At 37.9% G+C, this 12,404-nt stretch overlaps 1 protein-coding gene across 1 annotated transcript in view; it reads left to right on the top strand.

Annotated features, from left to right (window-relative positions):
- Positions 1–12,404, top strand: part of NPSR1 (neuropeptide S receptor 1) — a 249,539-nt gene that overhangs the window by 52,737 nt on the left and 184,398 nt on the right. The window contains 1 exon segment of the mRNA XM_049781739.1: positions 2,194–2,198. Within this exon segment, the coding sequence (XP_049637696.1) occupies positions 2,194–2,198 (5 nt within the window).

The following is a 12,404-nucleotide window of genomic DNA, read 5'->3' as shown; positions in this document are numbered from 1 at the left end:
GCTTATGAGAGGTGGCATGAGATTGGAACAATCCCTAGTCTTATTTCACAGTTTCTGGCTTCACAACCCTTTAGATTATCTTCAGTATTGTTTGATATGCCTTTGTAGGTTCTGACACTCAAATAATTCACTAGAGTGTATCTAGAGGGAGAATGAGCTTGTTTCTATAGGGTAGGATTGCAATCAGTCTACTAGTTACAGGAAGGGTGTGTCTCAAAGTCTTCAAGGGTCATCTGTAAACAGGTGACTACCTTGGAAGCAATTTTCTGTTTAGGTACTCTAGATTCTGACTGGATTAGGTGACACTGTAGAAGACACAATCCCTGTCAGAGCCCTCAGCATGGACAGCACAATTACTCCACATAGCTCAAGACCAGATATGAAAATCAAGCTCTTGAATGAGTCTACCTTTAACACTTGGTTAATCTCTGCCCATCTCCATAACAGCTCCACTCCCCCAGGTTTCTACTGTGCTTGGAGTCATCATGGGCCCAAGTTGTCACCACCACCTATAAAACTCATGTCATCAGTATTAAAAATTGTCTGATATTTTAGTCCCTCCAGAAGCTGAGTACCTGACTCTTCAGCCCTGGATCCATAGTTTCTTCCTGAGTATTTGCTGTCTATCACTGCTGTTATCTCTCTGTTACTTAGCATTCAGTCATGGAGTTCTGCTCTCTACTATCTCAATCTTCTCTGGAACAAAGATTCTCTGCTTTGGGACAAGCCATGTGTATTTCTATCAATATTTCAATCACCTAGTATCAGAATTCCTGATATATTTTTCAGCCCCTCAACCTCAAAAGCATTGCAAGAAATGGCACCTTCCCTCCTCACATGTTAGCTATCATGGAAACACAATGAGTGATCTTACATTTCTATCCTCTCCGTGCCCTGCCACCTCTAACTATGAGACACTGCTTCTACAACCATAAACTTTTTGTTAGCATACCCATTTTACTCCATTTTTTCATTTGTTTGAAAATGTGGGGAAAAGGAGAATTTAGCATATTTACTTATCTACCATCTTGTCAGAATCTCTCACTTGTTTAAATTATAATAATCATGAAAAGATTTACAAGTTAATTAAGTTTTTTTCTAACTTGCTTTTCCTTAGGCAAATATAGTAGGGTGATTATATAACAAAAATATGATATTCTTGATGCTTTCTGCAATGATATCATTGTATCTTCTTGAATTCCCAAGAACTTTATACAACTAAATCTCTATCTAAAAATTTAAAAATTCAGACTCAAACACCAAACCCAAAGTCAATAACAACAGAATCGATACCCAATCTACAACAAGCTATACACAGATGGGACCAGTTACACTAGCAGTCCAGGTGGCAAATGAGGAAAATATGGGATGCATGCTGGGAACAGGAGTGGCGGGAGTACAACACCCTGACTCATTGTCACTATGTCCCTTAAATATTACTGTAAAAGATTCATAATTCACTTTGGTCACAATAAAAAAATTATTAAAAAACTCTGTAAGCCCACTCTGAAAAAAATTTAAGAATTAAATAATTATATTTAAAATGTGTTCTGGGACAGAGTGATAGCACAGTGGGGAGGGCATTTTCCTTAAATATGCTGACCTGGGTTCTGATCACTAGCATCTCATATGGTCCCTGGAACCTGCCAAAAGTAATTTCTGAGCACAGAACCAAGATAACCCTTGAGTACCACTGGATGTGGCCCATAAACCAAAAATAATGTGTTTCTATGAGGACAGAGTGATAGTACACTAAACATAGCCCACCGGGGATCAATCCCTAGTATCCCACATGGTCTTTCAAGTACACCAGGAGTAATTCCTGGGTGCAGAACCAGGAATAAGACCAGAACAATAGAAGATTTGGCCCCAAAACAAAAGCAATAGGTAGGGGGGAAACTTATAGCGATACAGGCATGCATAAGAAAATAAGAGAAAGGTAAAATCAACATCCTAAATGCATACCTTAAATGTCTGAAGAACAAACAACAAAAGAACCTAAATACTTGTAGAAAAAAATAAAAACCAGAGCTGAAATTAGTTATATAGAAACAAGAGAGCAATCAATAAAACCAAATCAATCAATAAATAATTAATAAAACCAAATCAATCAATCAATAAAACCCAAAGCACATTCTTCAAAAGAATAAACAAATTAGACAAACCATTGGTGAGACTCATAATGAAAAAAAGAGAAAGTGCTAAAGCAAATCAGATCAGAATTGAAGGGGGAGAAATAACAATGGAATCTCCCAAAAATCAAGATATTATAAAATCTTACTATAAACAACTTTACTATGATAAATGAATAATTATGAGCAAGAAAACTAAAATAGTATTAAGAATAATTCCAAGAAAAACAGTCCAGGCCTAGATAGGTTTATGGGTGAATTTTATCAAAACTGGGGAGATATACTGGCACTGATCCTTAAACTCTTCCAAAATATCAAAGAAATGAAAACCCTCCATTACACTTTCTATGAAGCTACATTACACTAATATCCAAAGCAAATAGAGATATTTCCAGAAAAATTTACTACCAAAAGAAAAAATTTTAAATCAACTTTCTTGAATATTGATGCAACAATACTCAAAACAATTTTATCAAACCAAATTTGGCTTTGATATTGATATCAAACGTTTTTCCTAACACCTTCTATGAAGCTGCATTACACTAGTATCTAAAGCAGATAGAAACATTTTCAGAAAAAATATACTACCAAAAGAGAGAATGTTAGAACAATCTCCTTGAATATTGATGAAAAATACTCAACAATTCTAGCAAACTAGACTTGTTTGATAACACTTCAAAATTAAAAAGTCATACATCACGATTAAAATCCTAAGAAATTAAGGATTGTTCAAAATATGCAAATCAGAACTTTGATGGAATGCTGAAGCCTGATTTTCTGTGTGTGGCTTCATCTGCATATGGCTAGCCTTCCCTGGAGATGAGTTTCTCTGCCCAGAAAGGGAGGAGCTGGTTGAACTCTGATGGAACACTGAAGCATGGCACATCTCTCTGAACTGTCTGTCTTCTGTGCGGCATCTGCGGGCCTGATTTCCTGTGTGTGTGTGTGTGTGTGTGTGTGTGTGTGTGTGTGTGTGTGTGTGTGTGTGTGTGTGTGGCTTCATCTGCATATATGCCTAGCCTTCCCTGGAGATGAGTTTCTCCACCCAGAAAGGGAGGAGCTGGTTGAACTCTGATGGAACGCTGAAGCATGGCACATCTCTTTGAATTGCCTGTCTTCTGTGCGGCATCTGCGGGCATGATTTCCTGTCTGTGTGGTTTCATCTGTGGACAGCTAGCCTTCCCTGGAGGCAAGTTTTTCCGCTCAGAAAGGGAGGAGCCAGAGGAGAGCAGCTGCTCTGCTTTACTACGCAGCCATGAATACAACCACAACATGTAGAAAAACCCACAAGTGTGATAATGAGGAAACAACGCAGGCCAGTGCCGGACATAGAGATTGAAGATGGCAACTCTGATGACCGGAACATGGCCAACCAACTAGTCAGTCTTTCAGATAAGGAGCTTAGAGTCGCATATGGAACATGTTCACAGAACTCAAAGAAAGTATAGAAGAGAACACTAATAAGAATATGAAGATAAAAATCAAAAAACTCCAAACTGAAATTTCAGGTCAAATAACAGGTCTGAAAAATTCAGTAGATAAACTGAAGAAAAAAATGGATGAGCTTTCCTACAGGTCTACAGCAGCTGAGGATAGAATTGGTACACTAGAAGATGAGATGACATGAATAACAACTCCATACAGCAGAAGAGATTGGAAAAAAGCCTCAAAGCAAATGAGTGAACAATGGAAAAATTACTCAAAGAATGTGAACAGATGAAAATAGAAGTCTATGATAAGCTCAACAGAAACAACTTAAGAATCACTGGAGTTCCAGAGACCCAGGAAGAAAATCTTCAGGAAAAAACAACGGTCAAGAACATCATTAAAGAGAAACTACCAGAGCTAAAGAATACGTGCAATCAAATCCTGCATGCCCGAAGAGTACCACTAAAAGAGACCCCAGAAAAAAAACCCCAAGACACATCCTACTGAAAATGACGAATCCCACAGATAGAGACAGAATTCTGAAAGCAGCAAGATCAAAAAGAGAAATTACAATCAAGGGGACATCCTTGAGATTTACGGCAAACCTGTCACTAGAAACACTCAAGGCCAGAAGGCAGTGGTGGGACATAGTGACAAAACTCAATGAAATAAATGCTTTGCCTAAAATACTGAACCCAGAAAAACTCGCTTTCAGGTTTGAAGGAAGAATACATGGTTTCACAGACAAACAACAGCTCAGAAACTTTACACACTCAAAACCAGTCTTAAAAGAAAAACTGAAAGACATACTTTAAGACAAGACTGACCAACAGACACACCAAACTTTAATAGAAAGATGGCACTAAATCCCAGGACAATTCTTTCTCTCAATGTCAATGGACTAAATGCACCAGTTAAGAAAGACAGAGTGGCTAAATGGATCAAAAAACATAATCCAACCTTCTGCTGCCTACAAGAAACGCATCTGAATGAATAGTCAGAACAAATATAGACTCAAAATAAAAGGCTGGAGGAAAATCATCCAAGCAAACAACACCCCAAAAAAAGCTAGAGTAGCCATACTAATATCAGATGATGCAAACTTTATACTCAGGAAAGTTATAAGGGACAAAGGTGGATATTTTGTATTAATCAAGGATACGTACAGCAGGAAGAAATCACTCTCCTAAACATATATGCACCAGATAAGGGGCCAGCAAAATACTTAATACAATTGTTGACAAATCTAAAAAAATAATATCAATAACAACACAATAATTGTGGGAGACCTCAACAAGGCATTGTCAACACTTGATAGGTCAACCAGACTGAAACCCAACAAGAATATACTAGACCTGAAAAGAGAAATGGAAGAAAGAGGACTAGTAGATATAGGACACTCCACCCCCCCCCCAGAAACCTGGATACACATTCTTCTCTAATGTACATGGGACATTCTCCAGGATAGACTACATGCTAGAACATAAAACATACCTTCATAATATCAAGAAGATAGAAATTTTGCAGGCTACCTTTGCTGACCACAAGGCCCTGAAATTATATGTGAACTACAAAGGGACACAGAAGAAAAACTTTAATACCTGGAAGTTAAACAGCCTAATACTGAATAACCAGTGCGTCCGAGATGAAACCAAGGAGGAAATCAAATGACAATAGAGACACAAATTATCAGAACCTATGGGACACAGCAAAAGCAGTACTGAAAGGAAAATTTATAGCTTTGCAAGCATATAACAGGAAAGAAGAAGGAGCATACCTGAATAGCTTAATGACACATCTCATAGAATTAGAAAGTGCTCAACAAAAGGACCCAAAAATAGGGAGACAGAAGGAAATAACAAAGCTGAGAGCAGAAATCAATGAAGTGGAAACACAAAAAACAATCCGAAAGATCAAGAAAAGCAGAAGTGGTTCTTTGAAAAAAATAAACAAGATTGATAGACCACTGGCAAAACTAACAAAGAAAGAAAGAGAGAGAGAGAGAGAGAGAGAGAGAGAGAGAGAGAGAGAGAGAGAGAGAGAGAGAGAGAGAGAGAGAGAAACTTGATAACTCGTATTAGGAATGAAAAAAGGAGAGATCACTACTGATATGGCAGAGATTCAAAGGGTAACAATAAACTACTTTGGAAAATCTATGCCACTAAAAATGAGGACCTGGAAGAAATGGATAAATTCTTGGACTCTTATAATCTTCCATGATTGAAGGAAGAGGATGTAGCATATCTAAACATACCCATCACTATTGAGGAAATTAAGACAGTAATCAAATGTCTGCCCAAAAACAAAAGCCCAGGCCCAGATGGATTCACTAATGAATTCTTTCAAACCTTTCAAGAGGACCTACTACCAATCCTGGCAAGATTCTTTCATGAAATTGAAAAAAACAGGAACACTTCCAAATAGTTTTTATGACGCCAACATCACCTTGATACCTAAACCAGACAGAGATGCTACAAAAAAAAAAAAAAAAGAAAAAGAAAAGAAAAAGAAAATTACAGACCATTATTGCTGATGAACACAGATGCAAATATCCTCAAAAAAATCATGGCAAATAGGATTCAATGCCTCATTAAGAATATCATCCACTGGAATAGAGACAGGCCCTCAGATCAGTGGAATAGGCATGAAAACTCAAGAAAACTCAGACAGACAATCACCTAATTTTTGATAAAAGAGCAAGAAATCCTAAATGGAGCAAAGAAGCCTCTTCAACAAGTGGTGTTGGCACAACTGGCTAGCCACTTGGGAATGCCGTCTAGTTCAACCTTTATGGAAAGCAATATGGAGATTCCTCCAAAAACTGGAAATCGAGCTCCATACGATCCAGCTATACCACTCCTAGGAATATACCCTAGGAACACAAAAATACAATACAAAATTCCCTTCCTTACACCTATATTCATTGCAGCACTATTTACCATAGCAAGACTCTGGAAACAACCAAGATGCACTTCAACAGACAAATGGCTAAAGAAACTGTGGTACATATACACAATGGAATATTATGCAGCTGTCAGAAGAGATGAAGTCATAAAATTTTCCTATACCTGGATGTACATGGAATCTATTATGCTGAGTGAAATAAGTCAGAAAGAGAGAAAGACGCAGAACAGTCTCACTTATCTATGGGTTTTAAGAAAAATGAAAGACATTCTTGCAATAATAATTTTCAGACACAAAAGAGAAGAGAGCTGGAAGTTACAGCTCACCTCATGAGGCTCACTGCAAACAGGGATGAGTTTAGTTAGAGAAATAACTACGTTTTGAACTATTCTAATAATGAGAATGTACAAGGGAAATAGAAAGCCTGTCTAGAGTACAGGCGGGGGTTGGGTGGTGAGGAGGGAGATTTGGGACATTGGTGATGGGAATGTTGCACTGGTGATGGGTGGTGTTCTTCACATGACTGAAACACAAACACAAGCATGTATGTAATAAAGTTGTTTAACTAAAAAAAAAGAAGTTACATGTTTTGGCTTGAGGACCAGGAGATGGCTCCATGACTAAAGCACCTGCCTTGCCAAAGTAAGGTTGCAGGTTCAATAACTGGTGCCACCTGCATGCAAAAAAAAAAAAAAAAGAATACTCAGAGAATGTTCCCCAGACATACAATCACCTAATTTTTCATAAAGGAACAAGAAGTCATAAATAGAGCAAAGAAAGCGTCTTCAACAAGTGGTGCTGGCACAACTGGCTAGCCACTTGCAAAAAATTGAACTTAGACCCCCAGCTAACATCATGTACGAAGGTAAAATCCAAATGGATGAAAGATCTCGATATCAGACCCGAAACTATAAGATAAATAGAACAACACATAGGCAAAACACTCCAGGACATTGAGACTACAGGCATCTTCAAGGAGGAAACTGCACTCTCCATGCAAATGAAATCAGAGATTAACAGATGGAAATATATAAAGCTGAGAAGCTTCTGCACCTCAAAGGAAATAGCGCCCAGGATACAAGAGCCACCCACTGAGTGGGAGAAACTATTCACCCAATACCCATCATATAAGGGGCTAATCTCCAAAATATACAAGGCACTGACAGAACTTGACAAGAAAAAAACATCTAATCCCATCAAAACATGGGGAGAAGAAATGGACAGACATTTTGACAAAGAAGAAATACAGGGCCCGGAGAGATAGCACAGCGGTGTTTGCCTTGCAAGCAGCCGATCCAGGACCAAAGGTGGTTGGTTCGAATCCCGGTGTCCCATATGGTCCCCCGTGCCTGCCAGGAGCTATTTCTGAGCAGACAGCCAGGAGTAACCCCTGAGCATCGCCGGGTGTGGCCCAAAAACCAAAAAAAAAAAAAAAAAAAAAAAAAAAGGGGCCGGGCGGTGGCGCTGGAGGTAAGGTGCCTGCCTTGCCTGCGCTAACCTAGGACGGACCGCGGTTCGATCCCCCGGTGTCCCATATGGTCCCCCAAGAAGCCAGGAGCAACTTCTGAGCGCATAGCCAGGAGTAACCCCTGAGCGGCACAGGGTGTGGCCCAAAAACCAAAAAAAAAAAAAAAAAAAAAAAAAAAAAAAAAAAGAAATACAAATGGCCAAAAGACACATGAAAAAATGCTCCACATCACTAATCATCAGGGAGCTGCAAATCAAAACAACTATGAGGTACCACCTCAGAACACAGAGATTGGCACACATCACAAAGTATGAGAACAAGCAGTGTTGGCGGGGATGTGGAGAGAAAGGAACTCTTATCCACTGCTGGTGGGAATGCCGTCTAGTTCAACCTTTATGGAAAGCGATATGGAGATTCCTCCAAAAACTGGAAATCGAGCTCCCATATGACCCAGCTATACCACTCCAAGAAATATACCCTAGGAACACAAAAATACAATACAAAAATTCCTTCCTTACACCTATATTTATTGCAGCACTATTTACCATAGCAAGACTCTGGAAACAACCAAGATACCCTTCAACAGATGAATGGGTAAAGAAACTGTGGTACATATACACAATGGAATATTATGTAGCTGCCAGGAGAGATGAAGTCATGAAATTTAGCTATACATGGATGTACACGGAATCTATTATGCTGAGTGAAATATGTCAGAGAGAGAGAGAGAGAGAGAGAGAGAGAGAGAAATGCAGAATGGTCTCACTCATTTATGGGTTTTAAAAAAAATGAAAGACATTCTTGCAATAATAATTTTCAGACACAAAAGAGAGAAGGGCTGGAAGTTACAGCTCACCTCAGGAAGCTCACCACAAAGAGTGATGAGTTTAGTTAGAGAAATAACTACATTTTGAACTATCCTAATAATGAGAATGTATAGGGGAAATAGAAAGCCTGTCTAGAGTACAGGCGGGGGTTGGGTGAGGAGGAGGGAAATTTGGGACACTGGTGATGGGAATGTTGCACTGGTGATGGTGGTGTTCTTTATATGACTGAAACCCAAACACAATCATGTAGGTAATCAAGGTCTTTAAATAAAATATATATAAAAAACAAAAACAAAATATGCAAATCAATTAACATGTCAAATTGTTAAAAGGAAAGATAAAAATCATATGATAATAACAACAGATTTTGGCAAGATCTAACACCCATTTATGATTAAAACCTTTAACAAAAGAGAGTTTAAGGTAGGAACAGCTACTTATAAAAAGCCCATAACCAATAACATCATTAATGGTGTATAATTAAAAGCTTCCCTATTGAGAACAGGCAAAATGCAAGGATGTCCATAATCTTTACTGTTTTTCAATTATTTATTTAAAGAAAAGGTATCACATTGTTGACAGAACTGATCATACTACATTCATCTTAGGATGATAGAAAGGAAAGTTATTAATAGAAAGAGAATAGAGAATTAAAAAATGAAAAAAGAAGGGAGAGAGTTTATTAGCAGTTATAATTTGAAAATTATTGTATCACCAATAAAGTCATTAATGCAATAGCCGAAGGTTTAGTGTGGAGGTATGTACTTTCCATTTCCCTCTGAATCCAAAAAATAAGACTGAAAGATAAGACTGTTCAGTACAATTCTCAGAGCTGAGTGTACATTCCCATCAACTTTGCAAAAGTGTGGAAGGATGCCTAATTCTGCCTGACTAATTAAATCAAAATTTAGGGTGGGACCTAATCAGCATTTTCTCCATTAATTATTTATTCCCCAAACATTTCTAGCAGCATTGGATTTCAATTTCCCCATCTAACTGATATATAGTTCTCTATGCCACTCTCATTCACAATTTGTCTTGAATTATAATTGCTTGTGTATATCTTTTCCACTCTACTATGAACCATCAGAGTCAAAGACTCTGGTTTATTTTCTAATGCTTTTCAATCATCTTTCTCTTAGCATACAATACCCAGTTGAATTTTAACATAGAAAATATATTTAAATAACAATAGTTAATCTGACAAATTACTCAATTAATTTAATTTAATAAGATTACAGATATTGACCGAAGCTTCATCTACGTTTCCTCTTTTATTTCTTCCCATTTTCCTTTTATAAGAAAAATAATACTGTATTGTCTTTATATATATATTGTCTTTATAAGATTTGCACAATTATAAACCAATATATATATATAACACTACATGTTCATCTCTAGAAGTCCACCTCTCTCCTTTATTCTACAACTGAAATTTTCATGATATTTTGTGTATGTGAAAGGTATAAACAGTTTATAAATTTTCCAGTGATTCAAACCTAGAAATCCAACCACTGTTCTTAAACAGTTGGCATCAATTTATACAAGTCTCTGGGACTCAGGAGCAGGTGCAGAGTATAAAAATTAGGGCACTGGGTCATCTCTATAGTCTTTGAACACAGGCACAACTTAAACAGAAATATATTTAATCAGGTAAGTCAAACAAAGTAGGAGACTTAATTACTTCTGAGAGAGTGTTTTATTCATTCCTCAAAGAACCTAGAAAATCATCTCCATTCCATTTGCAGTCTCTTTTCATAATTATTTTTCTCCATTCACTTGCCCTAATAAACTCATACTCATTTGAGTATCTGTCAAAGGACCACATTTCACTCTATTAATTCTCTTGCTAAATGTTATAGCTTGAATTCTCATCTACTAATTTTATTAAAATAGAAATGAGAGGGGCAAAATACTACCTCTATCTTATTTAATATCAACTTATTCAATGTCATCTGATTTCTGCAGCATACAAAGCTTTTCTGAATGTGTAAATCAAGGACATAACAATTGTTAAAAGGGCTTCTGCCTTGCACACGCTAACCTAAGACAGACAGCGATTTGATCCCCGGTGTCCCAAATGGTTCCTCAAGCCAGCAGCAATTTCAGAGCACATAGTCAGGAGTAACCCCTGAGTGTCACCTGGTGTGGCCCAACACACACACACACACACACACACACACACACACACACACAAGATATACAGACCAGGCAGGGAATGGACATCCCTGAGCAGTACCTAACAGCTAGTCCCCTTCAGCAGACAGAATTTTAGTTTTCATTTCTATCATGGTGGAGCAAAAGAAGACAAATGTAAATTTTATAATCTAGGACAAAATTTAAATTTTTGGAATAAATTAACATATTTAGTATATTTATAGTTTTGGTAGCACAATCTTGTGATAGAAAGGAAGAAGGCAAAGACCCTCAGAAAACTATTAGAGAGAAATTAAGGCCTTCAGTTTAAATATGAGGTGTGTCAGACTCTGAAATTCTTCATTTGGAGTTCACCTTTACTGTCATTCCAAGTTAAAAGTTCTTAAAGAAAAACATAGACTTTGTTGAAAAATTAATTATTCTGCTCAAAGGCAAAAAAGGAATAGCATAATCTTTAGCCAGGAAGGCCATGCGAGTTGAAGTTCTTCAGAGCATAGTGGGGATCAAATGCAATCAGTCTTTTTATATCTCTGTGGGAAGGTGAAGGCTCCAATCATAATGCACAGAACCAGGCTTCCTGAATAACCCTGCAGCTGGCAGACCTACAGTCTCTAATGTAAATATGAAAATCTCACACAGGCTATTAACCTATTCATTTGTCCTGGCCTTTCCTATATCCCTTTTTAAATAGGATATCCAGAAAATATTCCAAATCCACTGCTCACTACATGTCAGACTTGGTGTCCCTTGCACACTTCTAAGGAACACCATTGACATCAACATGTATATGTAAGTGTTCTGGTGATTGCTTGGTAACTCAACTTTCCAATATGCTTATGAACAGTTTATTTCTCCCTCATGATTCTGAAGTTCAGAAATTTAAGCAGAACACTATGAAGCAGCTAATCTTTGCTTCAGTGATGTCTGGGACTCCACTAGAAATGACATGTATGGTGTGTGACTAGCAAGATGACACTACCAGCTGGGGAAGCTTCTCAAGGCCTCTCAGGCAGATTCCTCGACTTCTGTTGACATGGGTCTCTCCAAAGTTTCTTTAAAGGGTTTCGGCTGGTTTCAAGAGTACCAGGTAGAATCGTCGGATCATCCTTCCAGATACATCACTGGCTAGTCCACAGTAGGAAGCTTGCCACACATCGCTAGAGAGTGCACTTGGGGCAGAGAAGGGACAGTTATGATAATGATTGTTGGAAATAACTGGCTGCTGAAAGGAGCCATGATTGGCATGATACCTCTGTAACAGTATCTAAAAGAAAAGTGAGAGAGAGAGAGAGAGAGAGAGAGAACAGGAAAGAGTGAAGAGTGCAGAAGGAGGAAAACTGGGGACACTGAATGTGAATAATGGGCACTGGTGAAGTGTCGGGTTACACCTTATTTGACCTAAAACAAAGTTTATCCCTGGTTTCTTTTTTTTTTTTTTTTTTTGGTTTTTGGGCCACACCTGGCAGTGCTCAGGGGTTACTCCTGGCT

The sequence above is a fragment of the Suncus etruscus genome, chromosome 10, assembly GCF_024139225.1.
Source record: "Suncus etruscus isolate mSunEtr1 chromosome 10, mSunEtr1.pri.cur, whole genome shotgun sequence".
Classification (NCBI taxonomy): Eukaryota; Metazoa; Chordata; class Mammalia; order Eulipotyphla; family Soricidae; genus Suncus; species Suncus etruscus.
Note: the sequence above shows the minus strand (reverse complement) of the source record. Positions and strands in the feature narration are given on the sequence as shown.